The sequence below is a fragment of the Sminthopsis crassicaudata genome, chromosome 3 (assembly GCF_048593235.1).
Source record: "Sminthopsis crassicaudata isolate SCR6 chromosome 3, ASM4859323v1, whole genome shotgun sequence".
In the NCBI taxonomy this organism is placed as follows: domain Eukaryota; kingdom Metazoa; phylum Chordata; class Mammalia; order Dasyuromorphia; family Dasyuridae; genus Sminthopsis; species Sminthopsis crassicaudata.
Window position 1 is genome coordinate 472,487,659 of NC_133619.1, and position 17,239 is coordinate 472,504,897.

The window sequence follows — 17,239 nt, forward strand, 5'->3', positions numbered from 1 at the left end:
GGTCAGATTTCAAATCAGATTCTCCTGACTAAGGCTGGTACTCTATTCATAGCACCAGCTAGCTGCCCATCTTTGTTTTTATTTATTTGTTTTTGATCAGAATACCCTTTTGAGTCTTTGTTGTGAAATAATGGAAAGACTTCTTGTTTTAGAGTTGGAGGAGCTAAATTAGAAATTTGTTGCTACTTCCCACTATGACTTTGGACTAGTCAGTCACATTACTTCTCTGGCTCTAGGTCCCCTCTTCTCCCCCTCCCCCCCCCCCCCCCCCCCCGCCTTCCCCCCTCTCTTCTCAAACTGTAATTCCAAATCTCCTCTTCCATTCTTGCTACTTTCTAGTGTTCAATGACATCACTTCAAGTCTAAATGCTCCTTTTTCTCACAGCCTCTGCCACAGAGAACCAAGAGAAGGGATTGCTATAATCCTTGTTCCTATTTTAAGGTTCTTCTTCAGCCACCATTACCCAGCAACCACCTCCCATTTAGAATTTGCTCAGTCTTATCAAAATCCTTCAGAAGTTACCTACAGATTTCCAGATCAATGTCCTTTCACTCAAAGAAGTTCAGTCCTCACTCACAGTCTTCACACACACACACACACACACACACACACACACATCTCCCCTTCTTTCCCCCAGTGCCCTGTTTCTAATGCCCTGGTTTCCCAATTTCTCAACATCATCAACTTCTTTGACTTCTATCTCCAGTCGTCAACCCCTGGGGAGTAGTCATATCTTTGATTCCCTTACCCTGCCCACCCCAACTGAATTTACCCTAGGTTTCAGAATTTCTAGTTATGGTGCTATTGGGGCACATATGAGGAGATGACTTTCACAAATCCTTGTGCTTTTAGCAGCTTTGTAAAGCTGTTTCTTAAAATACAAATTTAGAAGCTAAATTCCTCATGTTATTTTAAAATGATCCTTGTCATATTAAATATGACTGAAGCCAGAAAATAAGCTATAATCAAGAATATTATTAAGAAAGTTTTCTTTCAATGTGTTTTCTCAGATTTTTTTTCCTCATAATGCCATAGAAAACAGAAGCAAAAGGGGAAAAAATGGTTCCTTTGTATATCTTCTAATCAGGAAGGAAATGGAGCCACCCAAATATATCATGCGCCATCTGTAATCTAAGTTATACTACAGGATTATAGAGTTTTATGTTTTCTTTACATATGAACTCTAAAATATAAAAATCTTTTTATTAGCACCAGATGTTGTATGCTTATTAAAATGCCAGAGCTTATCAAATAAAATCATTTTAGACTCATTCCTATACTACTGAGGTTTATTGCATTAAAAGACCCTAGAATTATGTCTCATGCTTTACTACTCCCTTTAAAAAATGACAGAACCAATGGAACTGTTATCATGAACCTGATTTTAAACAACAAAGAGGAACTAGTTGCTGGAATGGAAATGTGGAAACAAACCTGAGGGGCAAGAAACTAGTCCATTCCATCTTAGAATCAATTATTAAGAAGGAGACAAAAGCTTGTCATAGTCTGTCATACCTAGGGATTTGAAAAGAACTGATTTCAAAAAGTTCAAAGAAAAGAGGAGTAAAGTCTCATGGCCTAAAATTGTAGAAGAAAAATGAGACGTACTCAAGGATGAAATTCTAGAGGAAGAGAAATCATTCTCATGAGGATGCAAAGATATATCACTGACCACTTTAGATTTGTTTTTTAAACAAACGTATAAAAACGCAACAAAAAGATTATGGTTTTCTTGTGGACGTGGTTCTTTTCAAAAGTTAAGTGATTCAGGCCAATTCCAATAAATTTGTGATGGAGAAAGCCATCTGAATCCAAAGAAAGGACTATGGGAATTGAGTGTGGATGACATCATAGTATTCTCACCTTTTTTGTTGTTGTTTGCTTGCTTTTTGTTTTCTTTCTCTTTTTTTTTAAACTTTTTAATCTGATTTTTCTTGTGCAGCATGATAGTTGAGGAAATATGTATAGAAGAACAAATATTGGATTACTTGCTGTCTAAGAGAAGGGTGGGAGGAAAGGAGGGAGAAAATATATGTGTGTGTGTGTGTGTGAAAATGTGAAGAGTTGTAGGCTATACAATAATGCTAAAACATGGATTCAACATTGACAGAATGGCCTGGGACAAGGTATAGGACTGTCAACCGGCAAGGAAGGTGGAATGAAGACTTATAGTGATCTATGCTTATCTGTATGCTTATGAACATTGTCATCAATGACTTGAGGAAAAAGGAATGTTAATCGTATTTGCAAATTATAGTATTGGAAGGATCAAGATCTGAAAAAAATCTTAACAGTTCTTAAAATTGGGGCAAATCTAATAAGATGAAATATAATAGAAATAAAATATCCTTAGGTTCAAAACATCAACTTCAAAAGTACAAGGTAAAGGCAGGCAGCTAAATGGTTGTTCTTCCAATTAAAAAAAAAATCAGTGGGTTTTAGTGAACTACAAACTCAGTGTAACTAATCATTGTTGCTGTTGTTGTTTGTTCTTAGCTTTTGAAAAGAATCATGACATCAGGAAGATATGCCATGACATGCAAGGGAATTGGCTTTCAGTGAGGGTGGGCTTCTCACCAGTTTCCTTTCTTTTCTAGTGGCAAGTTATAAATTGGGAGGTGGCCTTGGAGGCAGTGAGAGACCTTGTTTTTTTTTTAAGTTTAAGTTAAGGTCTCTGTTTGATTGAGGCAACATCCAATCAGTGATTAAGACTAGGTAAGAAATAAAGCAGAGGATGGCCTCTTTTACCTAGGGTTTTTGTTTTTTTTTTCCTTTTAATCAATCTAAGAGTTTATGGCCAAAAGGAAAAAAATTGTTATTTTCATTCATTCTGAGCAATCAGCACCCAAACGACTTCATGAGCTTATCTTGGGACCTTTTGTTGGCCAACCAATAAGAGGCAGAGTGATTTGGGTTTAAGGCAGAGTTCTTAAGAAAGAAATATTGATGATGTAATTTTTCAAATTCAATGGCTTTGAATTTACTTTGCTCAGTGATATTTTACTGGACCTTGCCAGGTCCAAATGTTGTTGTTGTTATGGGTCTCCTGGTGGAAATGTAGAGAAGGCAGGCAGAAACTTGAGATTGGACCCTTCAGCAGCATATGATATCGTTGATTTCTTGATACTGTTTCTTCCCCTGACTCCTATGATGCTAGTTTTTTTTTTCCTGTTTTTTTTTCCTACACCTTAAAATATCCATTTCAAATTCCTCCCTTCCCTGTTGTATAAGATTTTTCATCAACTCCTAAAACACAACATGTCCAAAACTGAATTCCTTTCCCCCTAAAACCTGCCCTTTTCTCCTCTCTCTATTTGTATGGATGATATCACCATTCTTCCAGTCATTAAAACTTAAAACTTTAGAGTCATCTTTGAGATGGATGTATAATCTACACTTTATCTATTAAGGAAATTCTGTCTCTTGATACTGTCTCTTAAATCCCTTCCTTCTCTGCCCCTGCTGCCACCTTTTTTCAGTGCCTTATTCAACTCTCACCTAGAGAGACCTATCTGGGCTCCCTCCTTATAGTCTCTCTACTCTTTGATCTTTCTTTTGTAGCACTGCCAAAGCAATTCTCTAAATTATCAAGTCTAATCATGCCATTCCTGTGCTCAAAAGCCTTCAGGGTTTACCTATAATATAAAGCATTATTTTCAAGGCCTTCCATGGCCTGGCTTCAATTTGATTTCTAGCAATAATTCATATTAATAATAGCTGACATTTATATAGGGCTTTAAGGTTTACAAAGAACTTTACATGTGTCAGGACATTTGATTCTTATAGCAACCATATAAAATAGGTGTTATTAATGTCCCCATTTTACAGATGCAGAAACTGAGGCACAGAGAGCTTAATATGACTTTTATATAATCTATATTCCAAACAAATCAGACTAATTCCCTTTTCTACCTCTGTGGATTTATGTGTATCTTCTTCCACAGCTGGAATGGACTTGCTCCATATCTCTGACTCTGGAAAACTTTTGATTACTTCAGGGTCCAGCCTTTGGTGTCACTTAGTCCATGAGGATTTCCCTGATGTTCATAACTAAAAAAGATCTGTCCCTCCCCAGTCTGTGATGCTTCTCTTCCTGGGTACTTTCAGCCATTATAATAATCTGTGTTAGATTTATTTATGTGTTAGGATTCTTACAAGGTGCTAAGTCACTGGAACGGATAGAGACAATAGTTATCTAATTTAGTTCAGTGTGATTGATCTGATCCTACAAGGAGATGTTATGGACCAGAACTTGAAACAAGGTACTGAGTGTCATTGAGGAGACAATGGTTAATCTAATTTAGCATTGATTTAATCCTAAAACAAATAATGGCTTCCTACTGATGAAATGATTGGTATGTGCTCAGTGGGCAGCATATAAGAAAGAAGCTCTCGGGGCCAAGGAGAACTTTGGGAGATTCAGTCAAGATTCAGTCAAGAAAATTCACAAGTCCAGCAGAAGGAAGGAAGACAGAGAAGTGGTGGCAGGCTGTCCTGTGGAGAACACTGAAACCAAGATCCGGAAGGCCTCCAGAAAACTAGCCGAGCCCCAAGTGAAGGAGACAAGATTTGGAAAGAGACAGTAAAGGATTTGGACTTTAACTCCTGGATGCATTTTGGGATTATTGAACTGAACTGAAACTAAGGCTGCCTCCAGAAGCTCCCCAAGAAACCTGCTCCCAGAGAATGATTATATTTTTAGAGAAGAGAACATTACATTTATATGTCTCATCTTCTTAATAAATTCTACATTTTTTAAGGACAGGCAAGACTGTGCCTATTCCATAGCTGTTAGAGTAGTAGTATACTTCTTAGGACATAGTAGGTACTTCATAAATGTAATAATGTAATGTAATAATGGGCTCAAAGTCAGGAAGATATGACTCCTAATCTTTCCTCTGACCTGGGTAAATCACTTAAGCTCTCTGTCCTTCTCTTTCTGCATAGGTAAAAGGGAGATAAAGTTTCTGTGAAGATCAAATGAAGTCATATATAAAGTACTTTCTAATCCTTTAAGTGCTATATAGATGAAAGTTATTATTACAAACTTAAATTTCATTTTGGACAAGCCTATGAATGAAAAATGAACTAGACCTAAAACTAAGGTGCAGATGGAATTAAATCTTATTTGGAACGTTGTACATTTCTTTAGATGATCTTAGTCCATTGCTGTAAGAACCCACTACTTTAACTGCAATATTGTTGAAAGTTTTGGTGAAACGTGTAAAGCAAGCCTTTCAAAATATTCCAACTACACTCAAAGGGCAAAGAAAAGATGATTAATGTGAATGTAAATATGCTGTGGTTTGATCTTCATAAGGAGCAGATTAAGCTGCATTGGTACTTTGGGTCCCCTGGGATATAGGAAGAGCAAGAATACACTCTTTGGGTGATATATGTTAAACTATGGACATCAAAATAATTAGGCATGGATCAATGACAATCTATGTTGTTAAAGAGTATGCTCACATAGCTAGAATCAGGGATCACTCAAAACAGAGATATAATTCTAATAAAGTCAGAAAACTAGATTTAAATTTAACTATTTATATTAATTGAGCTATGAAAATAAACACTGCCTTATGAAACTGGAGCTTAAAAGAAATCAAAGAAGAGCCATTAGAAACAAGGCTATAATTGTTTGTAAGTAATTCTGGGAAGGGGGCAATTCTTTTTTTTTTTCTTGGCTTGCTTTTTATAAAGCTATCTGCTTTCAGGGGAACTCTGAAAACAGGGAAACTTACAGATTTTGCTATTAAAAGATAATTTTCTTCTCATCGGCCAATGAAGAAAATGTTGGCAGAATAGAACACATATAATAATGCAGCACTATTGATTTTTAAAGTTTTTGCAAGACTGTGTTTTAATATTTTGAATCCAAGGCAAATTCAGTCAATAATGAGAATTTAGTGAAATAGTTAAGGAATCTGATAATGATCTGTCTGCCATTTTGCTTAATCAATTTCCAGCAGCAGGGGATACTATGATTGGACTGATATATTTTATTTTTCCTCCAGTCAGGGATCCTTACACTCTACAGTTGCAGATAACAGTAATTTTAAATCGTTTCCTTTTGCATATTTACATATTTATCCAAAATGTAGACCTGTTCTTTGATTTAAAAATTTTTAATGGATTGAATAAAATATTTGATTATGAAATAAAAAGATCAAGATTGTAATTATAGACCAGATTCCTTGTATATGTTCTGTGCTAATATATCTGAATTCCATCAAAGGAAATGTACTGTTATTGGGAGCTACATTTGCCCTACCCTGGAAAAACTGTAACCCCTTCATTTCTACTTGGGCCTTATTCCTTGTTTTATAGGCTGTTGTGCTATTGAAATTCAGGCCTCCACTGAATATATCTCTCTGTTTGAAATAAGCAGGTGGAAATTGTGCAAAACAAATAGCCAATAGTAAAATGAATCACTCCTTTATCATCAGGTTTATTTACCTTGGGGTTTTATTTGCTGTTTCTTGTTAGAGTGGTTTACTGCAACAAACGGTTTCTTTGTAGTTCAAAAAAAAGCAGGTGTTGAAACAGCTTTTTGCTGAGACTTGGTCAAAAGTCATTCATCTCTTCACTCACTTCATTGATCACGGGCTGCCTCAAAGGATGAAACTTCCCAGTAAAATATACTCAGATGTTGAGTTTGTTGCATTCATGCCTCTTAACTGGATGTTCTTGCCTAACCCAAAATAGCTATTCCCAAATGCAATTACATCCTTTACACAGCTCTTTGGTAAAGTAGTTTCCTTAAATGGTGCTATCCTCAGACAAATGGGGACAACCAGTGAGTTCACAGCTATTATGGCACTAGAGAAATTACGAGGTTATAAGAGTTACTAGGGAGATCCATGTGTATCCCTCTTAATCAGACAACTTATACTTTCCTGCTTCAATGGACCACAAATCTCTTTGATGTGGGCAAATGAGAGCACCTTCTAAGAGTTCAGAACACAAGCAATCCAGCCCTTCTCAAACTATGTAATTTTTGTCCCTATCCTCCCATAATCCTTCATAGAATGTCTACCCAATATGCTGAAATGTGCTGTGGACCATGAGTTAAAGTTCTTTAAGGTGCCTGGCTCACTGGAGGCACTTAATAAAAGCTTGTAGGTTGGTTGACTGAAATAGAACTAGGTTTTCAAAGGCTTTTTCAGCAACTGACAGTCTGATTGGTATAGGAGAACCAGCTTTGTTAAATATGGAGATATTCATCCTCAATATGCTGACTATCAGGTGATTTGTTCTTTTGGCCATGATAACAATCTAGGAAACAATCAGAAAAATCAGATTGTTGTTGTTGTTGTTTTTTTAAGTGCTCGTTGGAGTACAGTACATTCTGCTATAATGCATTTTTTAAAAATGTAAATTTGTTCCATTGCTATTGATATTATAGAGAACATTGTGAACATAACTCAAATTTAAAGTTTTCTTCTGCCCAATTCTTTTTTCCTTGAAAAATGAAAAATGTAGAAAAATGCACCATTTAACAATAGCTTCACTCCTAATTCTGATGCCTACCCCCACAAGCAAATTTTAGGTCTTTGTCAAGGTAAAGTGGAATATTAATTGTTTCTAGACCTCACCATGCCCTCCTCCCCTTCAGCTCCTTCAGCCATGGCCTCTTTTACAAGCCTGTAATTATGACCTGACCAGTTTTGCTTGTACAGTCTGTCCAAGGCCCCAAATATGGCCACAATTATATTGCTGCTGTTGTTGTGGTTCAGCTGTTTCAGCTATGTTTGACTGCTTGTGACTTCACTTTGGGATTTTCTTGACAAGGACACTAAAGTGGTTTGCCACTTCTTTCTCCAGTTCATTTTACAGATGAGGAAACTGATACAAACAGGATTAAGTGATTCACTGAGAATCACAGTTAGTGCTTAAGACTGCCTTAGAATTCAGTTCTTTCTGACTTTAACTAAGCTAGGTGCTCTATCCACAATGCCATTATTTATTGAAATATTTATATATTTCTTAAACATTTAACATGTATAAAGCTGTACTTCATTTTTGTTCCTGTATTTTTTTTTAATGTATTACTAATGAAGTTTTTGAGTTTTGTGCCTTGCCCCATTTCCCCCATAAGCTCTGTGTTTTGCATAGTATTCAGTGCTTTTGGGGAACTCATATGCTGAATTAGTCCAGAGCTGTTTGTATCTCATATATGACAAGCTTGTGAGCCTACAGCTAGTACGAACAGAGCCCAAACTAGACTTCTCTGCTCTTGGCCATCTGGACAAGGAAAGGAAATGATCCCAAGAGAAAAATCACAGATGGCTTCAGGAAACTTACATCTTATACCCTGGAGATAAATGGGATCACATGGTGGCCATTTATGGCCTGATCCTTCACTATCCTTATAAACAACTTTCTTTGAATTTTTTGAATTGCCTTTTTAGGAGCAATGGAATAATCAGCCATCAGCACGAATAAACGTTAATATTAATTAGGTAGTGAGATGACACATTACATGTAGTGTTGGAATCATGAAGACTTGAGTTTAAAATATAATCTCAGGGCAGCTAGGTGGCTCAGTGGATAGAGCACCAGCCCTGAATTCAGGAGGACCTGAGTTCAAATGTGATCTCAGACCCTTAACACTTCCTACCTGTGTGACCCTGGGCAAGTCACTTAACCCCAGCCTCAGAAAAATAAAATAAAATAAAATAAAATAAAATAAAATAAAATAAAATAAAATAACCTCAAACACTTAGTGGCTGTGTGATCTAAGCAAGTCACTTCACCTGTTCCTGCCTCAGTTTTCTCATTTGTAAAATGGTAAATGTAAAATTATAAAGTGTAAAATGTAAAATAATGCCTCCTACCCCAGGGTTGTTTGAAAATCTTAAAATGAAAATCTTAAAAGTACTTTGAAAATCTTAAAATGATGTATAAATGCTAGCTATATTATTATTATTATTATTATTAATGGGTGTCTAGTACCTACTTTTTGATTTGACTTGATTTCCCTTTACCTGGTACCATTCTGTCCTTCAAAAAAGAAACTTGTCATTGGTATATAGATGCAAGCTGAAAGAATAAGCAGAAAAGGAGGGGGGAACCATCCATGGGGTCACCAAATAAAATTTCATTTATTTCACTGTTTTTTCTATTGTTGACTCAAGATCCAATACTGTAAGTATCTAGAATATACTATATTTGTGGAGACTGTTTTAAAAAGTAGCCTTCTAATCTATTCTCTTTTTCTTCAGAAAACCATACTTGGATTTTCACATGAAACTTTTTTTTTGCAGATGCTTCCAGTTACAACTATGGGTGGCAATGCCTTGCCACTCAACCACTGCTTTGTGTTGCCAGGAATGAACATGCACTGATCTTCTTATAACTAAATACCCTATTGTTATTATGTAGAGTAATTTGGATAATATCAACTTGTAACTCATGAGAGTCATGACCTCCTTCTTCCTTGAGAGGCCTTTTAATCTTTCAAGTCTGGGTGCCATTTGATTGGGAGTATTTGATCTTGTTTGGATTTTTTGTGTTGTCTATTTATGACTGGGGGTGGAGTATGATTTTGAGATAATCAAACGGTGATTTTCTTCTTACAGGTGCTGCCTGACAAACAGATCAAGGAGAGAGCTGGTAAGTCTATTCTATGACATGTGCTTATACTTTGTTTTCAATAAGTTTGTACTTTAAAGGACCATGAACAGTTTGTATGCCATTAAATACTGAAGGTGCTTATTGATGAATCAATCCTTAATGGAAAGATGCTATGAATTTTTCTTCAATACTTCTGTGTTCCAGAGATTCATGATTTTGTTCATACTTTGTCCTAATGACCCCTATTCTCACTCTTCCTCCTTCTTTTCTTCTACACCACCATGCTGGCAAACTGTCTACCCAGAAGCATTTGTTTATACACTAATCTCAGACTCTGAGTTGCTGATTTGCTTAGCACAAGGTGTTGACGGGAGCAGGCACAGTAGATTTTGATCCATATTAAGCATTGTTATTAGCTTCATATACAGAAAAAAAAAAAAAGCAACTCTCTCATAACATTAATCTCTAACCCTTAGCATGCTGATATTTTCTCTGTGGAACAGATCCAAAAATATGAAAGGCTTTATGTAAAATTAGGATTACTACTAAAAAAAAAATCTTACTATGTTGTTAGCCAATCCTTTTTCATTCATATCCAACTTTTCATGACTCATTTTGGAATTTTCTTGGGAAAAATACTGCAGTGGAACTTCCATTTCTTTCTGCAACCCAGTTTACACATGAGAAACTGAGGCAAACAAAGTTAATTGACCTGCCCAGGGTCACACAGCTAGTAATGTCCAAGGCCAGATTTGAACCCAGGAAGAAAGGTCTTCCTAATCCCAGGCTCAGCACTTTATCTACTGCACTACTTAGGTGCTCTACTAACTAACAGAGATTTATATACACATTAAGTTGTTTATCTTTCATTCTCAAAGAGACCCAGGACATCAAGGGAGCAATGCCATGACATACAAATGAATTGGATTTGACTACCCATTAAGTATAGGACATAGATATAGTCCATATGTTTATGCAAGTATGCGTGTACATATACAAAAGTTAGCACCTACAAGGAAAACATATAATTCTGTGATGCAACAGTATTTTAAGAAATATTTGAATATGAATTTTTATCTAGGAAAGTTTTACAATCAAGAAATTAGAAATAATGAGGGGATTTTTTTTGTTTGTTTGTTTTTGTTTTTAGGAGGGACTAGAAGAAGTACATTTACTTTTAATTCTAGTTTTTGCATAATAGAGTAAGCACTTGAGGTATCTGGTATAACCTTTAAATCTTAGTTTTTACAAAATATTGTGAAATACCTTTAAATTCTGGTTTTGACATGATCTTGCAAAATGAATGTGGGAAATGCTCAAAGGATCTCTGATTATATCTGTATATACTGCTCACCATCTGGATAAGTGTGTGTCTTAAGGAATTGCCTGAGGCAAAATTTGAATAAGGTAGTCTTTATTTCACACCTAGCAGCACTCAAACTAGACTGCCTTGAAGTGCCAGGAAGGCAAGAAAAAAACACCACAATGCTGCTTTTCCCGGACTTAACTGGCTAGTATTCAAAAAATGTAAAGGGTCATAACTCTGAAAAGGTGTACTTGAATCAAGGACAGTAGGGTGCTTATATTTAGGCACCTACTCAGGGTGAGATAGTGGTTCTTTAAACATATACTTAATGTTATATGGTGATGTAATGGTTGCACATGCTCAGTTGCTGTAGTGATATAATTATACTGAAGTATTTAAGGGCTGGGAGGACTGGCCACAGACACAGAGGACTCTCTCAGACACAGACACAAAAGAAGACTCTGGACTCCATCTTTGACCATCCTTGTGGGTCTCCTGCCTTCATCACTCCTCCACTAAGACCAAGGTTGATCCCAAGGTCCTCCAGAAAGCTACCCGGACATTACAAAAAATAATGACCAAGAAATACCTTTATCCCCATTTTTTCTCAGATACTTTAAAAAAAAAAAAAAAAAGAGGGGCAGCTAAGTGGCATAGAGTGCTAGGTTTGGAGTCAGGAAGACTCATCTTCATAAATTCAAATCCAGCTTCAGACACTTATTAGCTGAAAACCCTAGAAAATCACTTACCTTTATTTGCCTCAGTTTCCTCATTTTTAAAATAAACTAGAAATTGTCTTTTCTAGGAAAACCCCAAATAAGATTATAAAGAATTAGACAAGACTAGAAAATGGTTCATCAGGATATCTGCTGGTTGCATACTGACTTTGAAAACTATATGTTAATATTATTTAAGTTCTATTGCATTTTTATTTATTTTGTTCAGTATTTCCCAATTATATTTTCACCTGCTTCTAGCCCACTTTGGGAGTGTTGCCAACATTTCTGATTTAGTCCTTCAAATTCCAGCATCAACATTTACTGGCTGCATCACTTTCTGCTCCCAAGAACCTCAGTTTCTTCATCTGTAAAATGGATATAAGACCTCACAACCTATCTTTCAGGGCTGTTGTGGGGAAAGCTCTTTCTTTATAAAGCCCAATAATCTATATAAAGATGAGCTTCTAAGCAATTTATCCTTCTTGAAAGTTGAATACATTTATCTAAGTACCTAAATCATTCCATAATGAAAATGCTGAATACTTCATTTCTCTTGTTGAAATCTCTACCTGTATCTGAATGTGGAAAATGCATTTACCTCAACAGAAATAAATAAATAAAAATAATAAAATCATGTTTCATATTAGAAGTGACTAAGGAATGCACTTGAAGCAGCAATATCTTGCTTTTAGAAAACTAATCATTTTAACTGGAAAACGAGCATAAGAAAGGTATTTCATTTTTCTTTTTTGGCTACATAAAAATTTGATTCATCTAGGCTCAAATACATACTTCTTTTTGACATTTAAAACTCTTCACATACTGGCTCTTGTCTTGCTATAAAGCATTTTCAGCCTTTTTATACATGATCCACTTTCATAGATTTTGCTGGCAATCATTCTCAGTGTTTTTATATGACTTTCTTGATGGAGGATTTGAATCTAGGTCTCCCTGCCTTTGCATTGACTATCTTCCATTCCAGGAATGTACTTCTTCCTTGCTGATATCTATTAAAATCCCTAATATTCTTCTAAGTTCAGATCAAGATCTACCTTCTCTGATTTCCTCCCAAGTTGCTAGTTCCCTCTCCACAATTACATTGTATTTCTTTTTTTTTTGTACATACATATATGTGTGCATTTCTCTCCCCTAATAGAATATAAGCTCCACTAATAGACTATCACTTTCGGTCTTTGTATCCCAGGTGCCTCATATGTGTCAGATGCTTATTGATTTGCTTATTTTCAATATATTTTCCTCATTTAGGGCTTACTAGCTGTATGATCCTAAGCAAATCACTTAACCTTGTTTGCCTTTTTTTCTTCATCTATAAAATGAACTGGAGATGGAAATAGCCAATCATTCTAATATCTTTACCCTCTCCCCCCCAAAAAAAAATTTAAAACAAACAAAAACACCAAAGGTCCCAATGCCTGGAAGTCGTAGGTGCTTGATAAATACTCATTGACTGACTTTTGGACTGACTATGGGGCTTGGGATTGGAACCATGATTTTATGAATCCTTCTGCCAATAGGGATCAGCACTTTCTCTCTAGTTAATAGTCTCAGAGAATTGCCCAGACTGCAGACGTCAAATGATTTGTCAGAGTTACAGAGGCAGTATGTGTCAGAAACAGAGGTGAAACCAAGCCTTCCCGGCTCAGAGATCAGTTTTCAACCCTTCTTATTTTAATGCTTTTCTTTCTGTTGATTATTCCTCACTTATGCTGCATGTCATCTGTTTGTATGTACTTAGCCACCAGCAGTCTCTTCCATTAGATTATTATCTACTTGAAAGTGGCAATGTCCTTGTCTTCTATCTACATCCTCAGCGCTTCCTGCAGTGCCTGGCACATAGTAAGTGTTCATGAAGTGACTGACTGTACCACACTGTCCTAATGTTTCTCCCATTACAGGATGAATTTTTGTTTTCTCATCTAAGAAATCAAGAGAGAGAACTAGCTACAATTTTCACAAGTGTTTTATTCTGTTGCTATTTAATCTCTAAGATCAGCATTTGATGGCCCATCATATAATAGCGGGTTCTCTTCGTGTGATTTTTGCATATTAAGAGGCAGAATTTGTGCCCACAAAAGTCCTTGGTTTTTAGCTGTTGAAATTCACAGTGCCTCTTGGTGCTCTTTTTTCCATGGGGAAATGAATAGGAAAGCAGGCAAGCAGAAAACTAGAAAGAGGCAAGTCTATTTCTATAGAAGTAATTAGAGAGAGCGACATGAGAGTAGGAAAGATCAGTGAAGGGTGGCAGAGAACAATTTTTCTGCACATGTAAATCTGATGAATGTGGTAGGCAACTAATTCAAATTCCCATATAAATTAAAAAAAAATAAAACAAAGATTTTGAGAATAAATCTAATTCTTTTCTTTCCTTGTCTTCCGTGACATCCTTGACTAAGTTCAGTTTTGGTGATGATTCTTTTTTGCTGTTTTGAAAAGTGGGTTCTGGTTTAGTCCAGACCTAACTGGATTCCTCCCCAGGCCTTCCAGGCCTCTTGGTCCAGCTGCTTGATGTATTTGTGTGTGAGGGGAGATGCAATATTCCAGGCCAACTGAAGAGGCCACTGTTAGTACACATTGGCACATGGTGCAGTGAAACAGGAAGGAGGAAGCATCCTTGACTGGAGATCGGTATTTGTAGTGACCACAGAATGCACTTTTCTTATTTACTAAAACTGACCCATATCTTGAACTTCCCACATGTGCCTAGGGGTTAAAGGGAAGCCTAACTGTAATCCAGAGCCATCAAAAGAGGTCAACCCAGGGATGGGCTAGGGGAAGACAGAATTGCCGCAGACATTTGTACTGCTTCAGATATGTTCTCTACAAAGGAGCCCAGATCTAGAACTGAAGGGGCATCGGTCCAAACCCCTTGTTTGTCGGTGAGAAAACAAAAGGCTGCAAGTGAAGAGAAGGGATGATGGAGAGGCACTGGAGGTACAAGAGGGAAGACTCAAGTTCAGAGAGTAGAAAACACACCACTTTGGTGGAAACGCAGAGGATATGTGAAGGGGAGTCATGTAAAGTAAGTCTGGAAAGGCCAAACCGTGATGGAAGACATTCACTTCCATTTTACTCAAATGTAACATCTGACTTTTATCTTCATGGAAGCCCCATCCAAGACAGATTTCAGGGAAAGCAGTCACTACCAGACAGAGCAGCAAGTGACTTATCCAAGATCACATAGATAATAAAAGGCAGAGCTGGGACACCCCCTCCCCAACCCCCTCCCACCCTCCCAGGTCTTCTGGTCCCACATCCAATTCTCCATGTAAGAGGGGCCTTTTCTAACCATGCTGGGTTTTCCTATACTCTAGTGCAGTGGTCTTCAAACTTTTTAAATAGGGGCCAGTTCACTGTCCCTCAGACTGTGGGAGTGCAAGACTATGGTAAAAACAAAAGCTCACACTCTGTCTCTGCCCCTCAGCCCATTTGCCATAACCCGGCAGGCCGCATAAACATCCTCAGCAGGCTGCATCTGGCCGAGGGCCGTAGTTTGAGAACCCCTGCTCTAGTGGGACCAAGAATTTCAGCATAGACACAGAAAAGAAATGGCCGTCTCATATGGACATGAGGTGATTTACTTCAGAGTCACAAAAAGTTTCTTTCATTTTAGTCAGGCATCGGTGACCCTCAGTTCTGATAAAAAGTCAGATGTTACATTTGGTGAAATGGAAATAAATGGCATCCACTATAATGTGGTTCCAGTAGATCTTTCTAGACATAGTTCACATGACTCCCCTTCACGATCTCTGTGTTCTGGCCAACTTTCTATTTCTTCCTCCAGAAGCCTACCTCTAGAGGCACCTCCTCCTACGGGAAGCCTTTCTTGATATCCCTAGTTGTTAGTACACTCGTTCTCCCCAAAACACCTTGTTTTTAATTTATCTGTATAAGTTCAATAACTATCCACTTCTAGTCTGGAAAAAATGGACCATTTTTCATCTTGTCTTTGTATGCCCAAATACTGTATACAGAGTAGGTGTTTAATAAATGCCTATCAAGGTGCAGCTAAATGGTGCAGTAACCCTGAATTCAAATCTGACCTCACATGCTTAACACTTCCTAGCTGTGTAACCCTGGGCAAGTCACTTAACCCAAATTGACGCAGCAATAATAATAATAATAATAATAATTATAATTATTATTATTATTATTATAATTATACATACATACATATATATATATATATATACATATATATATATATATATATATATATATATATATATATACAAACACATATAAATGCTTATCAAGCATTGAAATAACTGAATGAGAAAATTTACTACATTTTCTGTAAAGGTTAAATGCCATTTAGTAGATAAACAGTGGCTGACTGCCCTAAAGAACATCAGGAGATTTATAGTCCTGACTTTGCTTTATCTCACTGTGTCACCCTGGAAAAGTCATTTGTGGTTTAGTTTTATGCTCCTAAAATGAGGAGGTTGAATTTTATGGTCGTTAGGGTCTGACATTCAATGAATTGAATGCATTCTTTAATAATTAACCCAAAGAAACTATCTTTTATTAAATAGAATACATGTGGCAAATCTGCTTTATATTTTAAAATGTTTACTCATTACCTCATTTCTTCCATGCTCTGATGAATCTTTGCTGTGGGTTCTTCCTCCACAGCACAGCTCATGACCCTTCTATGCCTTCTCATTCTGGGTGATTCTTGTCTATGTGGAATAGTAGGTACAGAGTCAGGAAGCCAGGCGTTCAAGACCTGCCTCTGACAAATCCTGGCTTTTTGACCTTGGACAAGTCATTTAACCTCTCAGAACCCTAAGCAAATCTCTATAGGTATCAACTGTAGAGAAAGTACTTACCTGTATAAGTGAGGAAGGCTTCTTCATCTAAGAGTTCCCTTTACCAGTGAAATTACAGCTTCAGTCTCAATCTTATCCTTCCCCAGAGGAGATATCCGACATGCCCAGAGTTTTGAAGGTCTACGAAGGTAACTAGGTGATGTGAATAAAGCACTGGTCCTGGAGTCAACATAGTTTAATCCTATCTCAGACACTTGCTACCTGTGTGTCTCTGAGTGAGCTCTGTCTATCCCATTTTTTTATCTATAAAAAGAGGATAATAATAGCATTCTTTGTCCAGAATTTTTGTGAAAATCAAATGACATAATATTTGTAAAGTGCTCAAACCTGAAAACACTGTGTAAATACTATCGTCATCATCATGTCTTTAATATTTAATACATACCAGTACATACTCATCATATCCTTCTATTTTCTTTTATACCTTTCCTCATTATGATAGTCCTTTATTGATGTTTCAATGGTACTTTTTACATATAAAACATGATTGATTATGTGCTATTTTTTGTTGGGATTCAGTCATTTCAGTCATGTCTAACTCTTCATGATCCTATTTGAGATTTTCTTGCTGGAGTGGTTTGCCATTTCCTTCTCTAGCTCGCTTTAAAGATGAGGAAACTGAGGCAAACAGGATTAAATGATTTGCCCATGGTCATAGAACTAGTAAGTGTCTGAAACCAGATTTGAACTCAGGAAGATGAGTCTTCTTGACTCTAAACCTGCCACTTTATCCACTGTACTGCCTAGTTGCCTACATGTATATAGTACTTTAGAGTTTGCAAAG

At 36.7% G+C, this 17,239-nt stretch overlaps 1 protein-coding gene across 1 annotated transcript in view; it reads left to right on the forward strand.

Annotated features, from left to right (window-relative positions):
- Positions 1–17,239, forward strand: part of STARD13 (StAR related lipid transfer domain containing 13) — a 683,440-nt gene that overhangs the window by 301,343 nt on the left and 364,858 nt on the right. The window contains 1 exon segment of the mRNA XM_074303504.1: positions 9,586–9,619. Within this exon segment, the coding sequence (XP_074159605.1) occupies positions 9,586–9,619 (34 nt within the window).